We start from the raw sequence: 5,620 nt of genomic DNA, 5'->3' as shown, positions 1-5,620 counted from the left end.
TAACATGATTAGCACGTATTTTTTACCGTATTTTACTGTCTGCACAAATTTCTTATGGCCGAACTGCAAACATACGTATTTAAGAAGAAAGCGGTCTTCTGGGATGTGGCGCCATATAGTAATCGTGTTAACCGACGTTTCGGAGGAACGTATCGCCTCCATCTTCAGGGTAGAAGACAAAAAGAAATCCGCAGGCGAACCAGCTTGAGCAGGTGCAACAGACTGAGCCCAGTCGAGTAAACAAGCTGTATACGCGAAGTGGGGAAGGTTCTGGGGAAGTGGCCAGCAGGTAGCAGGCCAGAGCAGGTATAGAGTGTGTGTCGGGGGAAGAGAACGGAAGGTTAAATGGAGTGCGACCACATCTGGCCTAATGCGCCAGCCCCAGATGATAGGTGAGGGTGATTGTGGAGCAATTGGTAGATTGAAGATTGGCAGGGGATACCGAAGTACTCGGAGAAAACCTGCACCAGCGCCACTATGTCCACCACAAATCCCACATGATCAGACTCCGGATCGAACCCAGGCCGCCGCAGTGGGAAGCCAGTGACTAACCACTTGAGATATGGCGCGGCCCAAGTAAGTAAGTTATTTTGTTTGCATATGTATTCAAAATATGCTTTTAGATTTATTATGTTATAAGTGACATAGTATGTCCCAAATGTTGGTAAAAGCAGATGAGTTTAAATAGGCCTGCATAACTTCGTGGTCCGTAGAAAATTTTCAGACATTTTACTGGTCCTTAGGCTTAAAAAGGTTGAGAAACACTGATCTAGGCAATCGGCTCACAGATGACGGTGAGGTTGTCAGCCTTACCCGGCTGCCGTCCTTTGCCACCAGGGAGATGCCTGGAACCATCAGACAGTCCAATCTACGCGGCCTTACAACCCACAAGCCCGTACAGCTCACCGGAAAATCAACCCACCAATTTCTGAGATCTGAAGTGTGTACAAATTGGTGCCGCTGTGCTGAATAACGAGAGTCATTGTAGAAGATGAGTATTTTACTAGCATTCATTATTATTATTATTATTATTATTATTACTATTATTATTATTCGTGCGACGCTCGTTGCGAGCAGACGTGTTTTGCGTGAGCTCCCTCTGTGCGGTGCAGTGTGTGTTTGTGTAGTGAACTCTAGCGAACAGGCTACTATGCCTGCGAGCAAAGATATTTGTGGCCTGTGTAGTAAGGGCTTCTACGGAAAGCAAAAGTTCATCAAGTGTGTAGGGCCTTGTGCTGTTAGATACCATCTCAGCTGTGTCAATATCAGTGAAGCTGAGTATAGTTGCCTTATGGTGAATGGGGAATCAACCTACAAGTGCACGTCCTGCATTAAGAATCTTAGATCCTTGAGACGTGATGATACTCCTGTGAAGACTCGGTCTGCTGCCACTGAGATCTCTGAGGTTGTTTCGCCTTTGAAAATTATCTCTCCGGACAGGGTACTGGAATTGCCTCCTATTTTTGAGGATGGCAAATATGAGGCGTCGATGGTCCTATTAGAGACGATCCGCCTTAATAGTCAGAGCGCGGTTGATATTTTAAAAACACTTTTAGACTTGGTGCACAAACTTAATGATGATGTGACTCATTTAAAACATGATAATTCCTCCTTAAAATTGGAATTAAAAAAATGTAAGGAGTTAATGGTAAATCCGCCTATGAACGTAAATTACGCTACTACAGGGTCAATGTCCTCACAGCCTGTGTCCAGGTCTATGCCTAGTGAATGTACAGTGTCTACTGGTGCTTTTCCAGTGCTTGCTAAGTCATCAGTTCCTGCTACTAGTAGTTCTGCTGATGCTGTAGTTTTGTCCTATAGGGATGTCGCGTCAGCTGGCCTGCCTTCTAAACCAGATGTGCCAACGGATTCCGAGGGATTTGTGCCTGTTGTCCGTAAAAAGAAACCTATCGCAGTCTCTGTGAATAATACAATCAAACCTAGACGTCAACCCCTTATAGGGGTACGAAACTCTGCGTCCTTGCCTATTGTTGTTAAAAAAGAAAGAACCAAAGCTCTCTTTGTTTCCAGATTCTGTCCAGAGGTTTCAGCTGCTGACGTTGAAAAGTCTTTAAAGGAGCAATTGAGCTTAAAGAAATTGATTTGCACCAGACTGAAAACTAAATTTAATACTTATTCTTCTTATCATGTTTTAGTTCTTGAAGATGAATTTCCACTTATCAATAATACTGGTGTTTGGCCTACAGGGTGCTTGATTGCCCCCTTTTACGGTAAACTTAAACCTGATCAGATGTACTCCCCCAGTACCCCTGTTACTGGTGGCCGATCAATTTCTAAGGCTTGTAGTCAGGTGGATCTAGGCAGTCCAGTCACCTCTCCGCCCTCCCGGACCATCAACAATAATGACATGATCTTAATAGGTGAGGAGGCTAGTGGAGGCAGCTACGGAAGTAATATGTAATGGCTGCCTCCCCCTTTACCCCTCATTGTGGTAGTTTACGCGTGGGCAATGGCAATTTAGAAATTTTTTATCAAAATGTAAGAGGTCTTCGCACCAAATCTACTGAAATATTTAACACTGTGTGCTCCTTTGATTATGAAATTATATGTTTAACTGAAACGTGGTTAAATGAATCTTTTTCCACTCAAGATTTTTTTCCTGGAACGTATACTGTATATCGTTCTGATAGAGACTGCATTGACAAGTTGCGTGGTGGTGGTGTTTTGACGGCTGTTTCAGACACTGTTTTCGGCATCAAACGCAGACCCGACCTTGAATTTTTTCACGAATCTGTTTGGGTTGAGGCTACATTATCTGATGGCCGTAACTTGCTCATTGGCAATCACTATTTTGCACCTGATATTAAGGTTGATATTATTAATAATTATTTCAATTTTTTAGAAAATTCTTTAGATACTTTAAATTATCGGGTACTTTTGCTTGGTGATTTTAATGTTCCTGGCTATGATTGGGATAATGGTTTTCCTTCACCAACCAGTCATTTTTATACCAAACTTCGTGGAGATGTGATTTACTCAGCCGTTTGTTATCTTGGTTTTAGTCAATATAATCATCCGGTTAATGGACTTAATTTGCTTGATCTTGTATTTTCGAATTTTGGTAACTTTTCATTGATTTCTGTTGATCAAGGACTTGTTCATCCTGACCCTTTTCACCCCCCTTTTATTATTGATTGTAAAATTCCACTTCGGCAAAGTAACCAAAATTTTAGTACTCCTTGTAAATTATATTCTGCAGGGGACTATGCATTACTTTATAATGCCCTATTCACCTATGATTGGTCTGCGCTGTACAATGAAACGTCTGTTGATGCTGCCGTTGATCAACTAAATATTGCTGTAATGCAAGCCATTAACCTAGCTGTTCCTTCTGGTTGGGTTAAGAAGCGTAAATACCCTATCTGGTTTTCTGGTAGGCTTATAGCTTATGTTAAAAGGAAGAATTATTTTTATAGACGCTACAAGAAGCACAAGACTGATCGTTTATATGATAGATTTTCTTTTTATCGGAAACTAGTAAAAAGAACAATAAAGTCCGATAAACATCTTTGGCTCTTATCTGTCGACCAAAATTTAAAATCTAATCCGCAACAATTTTGGAAGTATGTGTCTCAACATAGGAAAAAGTATAATGATTTAACTTATCTTGATGATGATGGTGTTCTTTTAAATGAACCTCACGATATTGTTGAGTCCTTTTCTAAACACTTTCAGTCGGTTTTTAATAGAAGTACTCTTGGTATTGACACACTTTCTCTTGATAAACTTTGTACGGATAATTTACCCTTAGCTTATATTTCCAATCGTGATGTACAAAACGCTATAAAACGGCTGCGACCGACGAAATCGGTTGGTACTGATGGTATACCGAATTTTGTCATTAAGGGCTGTTCTGAAATTTTAGTACCTGTACTTAGATATATCTTTAATCTTAGCCTGTCTCAGAATTCTTTCCCCAAATTGTGGAAGCAAGCAATCATTGTTCCCGTTTTTAAAAAAGGTAAAACTTCTTCAGTTAGAAATTATAGGCCTATTGCTATTCTTAACAATTTTTCTAAAGTATTTGAATTTATTATACATGACCACATTTATCAATTTTTTAAATCTAAACTTAGCCCTTTTCAGCATGGTTTTATAAAATCTAAATCTACCACTACTAATTTAGTCACTTTTCTCGACTTTGTTTCCCCCTTAGTTTGTACGCAAGGCCAAGTTGACTCTATTTATTTTGATTTTAGTAATGCATTTGATACTGTATCCCATACCTTGCTTCTTTATAAGCTCAACAATTATGGATTATCTTCTGGTTATGTAAACTGGTTACGCAGTTATTTAACAGACAGAGAGTCTTGTGTTCGTTTTTTAGGCCTATTTTCTACTCCTTTTATTGTTCTTTCTGGCGTTCCTCAAGGTTCTGTTTTAGGGCCTCTGCTTTTTAATATTTTTATTAATGATTTGCCTGAAGTCATTAATCACTCCAGTTGTTTACTTTTTGCTGATGATTTTAAAGTTTATAGAGCTATCAAAACACTTAATGACTGTCTTCTTCTACAGTCGGATATTGAACGGGTACAAGATTGGTGTTCGGTAAACTTAATGAAACCGAACCTTAGTAAAACCAATGTTATTTCCTTTTCCAGGAAAACTACTGTTTTGAAATATCAATACAGACTCGGAAATTTTTTTATTTTGCGAACTGATAGTATTAAGGATCTTGGAGTACTTATCGATTCAAAGCTTCACTTTCATCAACATGTAGATATTTTATTTTCACAAACTATGAAATTACTAGGATTAATTCGCACCATTACGTTTTCCTTCTCTACCTTAGACAGTCTTTTGATGCTGTATACTGCTTTAATCAGATCCAAACTGGAGTACGCTTCTGTTGTTTGGAATTCGATAACGAATACTGACTCCAGCAAACTTGAGCGTATACAAAGAAAATTTGCAGCTCTCTGTCATAATAGATTTTTTAAAGATATAGATTATCATTATTTTAGTATTTTGGATAAACTAAATCTGCAAACCTTGGATGTCAGACGGCGTCATATTGATGCTTTGTTTTTAATAAATGTTTTTAGAGGCACAACATATTGCTCCTCTGTCCTTGATGCGGTCGGTTTGCGGGTTCCTTCTCGGAACATTCGAAATTTTTCTACATTTAGCTGTTCTTTCAGTCGCTGTCCCACAGCTAGATGTGTTGTTGCTGCAAATTTTGTTTGCGAACTTGTAGACATTTTTAGTAAATCTAGTTTAAGTTTGAATTGTTTAGTTTGATAATTTTTGTACTTTTGGTTGTTTTTTACTATTTGCACTGTCTTTTTAACTTGTCACTGGCTTTTGAGCTAAGTATGCAATTAGTTTTTTGCTGTTAATTGTTTTTAATTTTCCAAATACTTAACGTTTTTGACCTGTTATTATCTATGTGTGTATTGTATTATTGTCTGTTGTTTGTTGTTTTATATTTTCCGTGCTGACTCTGTAATTGGCCTCCGCTGTTGAGCTCGGCACGTAAATAAATAAAGCATTGAATTGAATTGAATTATTATTGTATTGGCGTGATCACAGCGGTGGTTAAGACAAAATACTAAATTACTACTTTAGCCATCTCTCTTTGGCTAATCCCACCGCTGCC

General features: G+C 38.6%; 1 protein-coding gene across 1 annotated transcript; it reads left to right on the top strand.

Annotated features, from left to right (window-relative positions):
* The first annotated feature begins 1,043 nt into the window (after positions 1-1,043).
* On the top strand, positions 1,044-5,414 carry LOC111875035. Its single transcript, XM_023871054.2, has 2 exons — positions 1,044-2,291; positions 4,998-5,414. Exons 1-2 carry the CDS (start codon positions 1,151-1,153, stop codon positions 5,000-5,002), a joined length of 1,146 nt encoding a protein of 381 aa, XP_023726822.1. The 5' UTR covers positions 1,044-1,150; the 3' UTR covers positions 5,003-5,414.
* Positions 5,415-5,620: the final 206 nt, after the last annotated feature.

The sequence above is a fragment of the Cryptotermes secundus genome, unplaced genomic scaffold (genome assembly GCF_002891405.2).
Source record: "Cryptotermes secundus unplaced genomic scaffold, Csec_1.0 scaffold1409, whole genome shotgun sequence".
NCBI lineage: Eukaryota > Metazoa > Arthropoda > Insecta > Blattodea > Kalotermitidae > Cryptotermes > Cryptotermes secundus.
This window is presented reverse-complemented; position numbering and strand designations above follow the sequence as displayed.

What these genes read in the sequence shown, in the direction of transcription:
- LOC111875035 (XM_023871054.2), top strand. Translation starts at nt 1,151, where the DNA reads ATGCCTGCGAGCAAAGATATTTGTGGCCTGTGTAGTAAGGGCTTCTAC.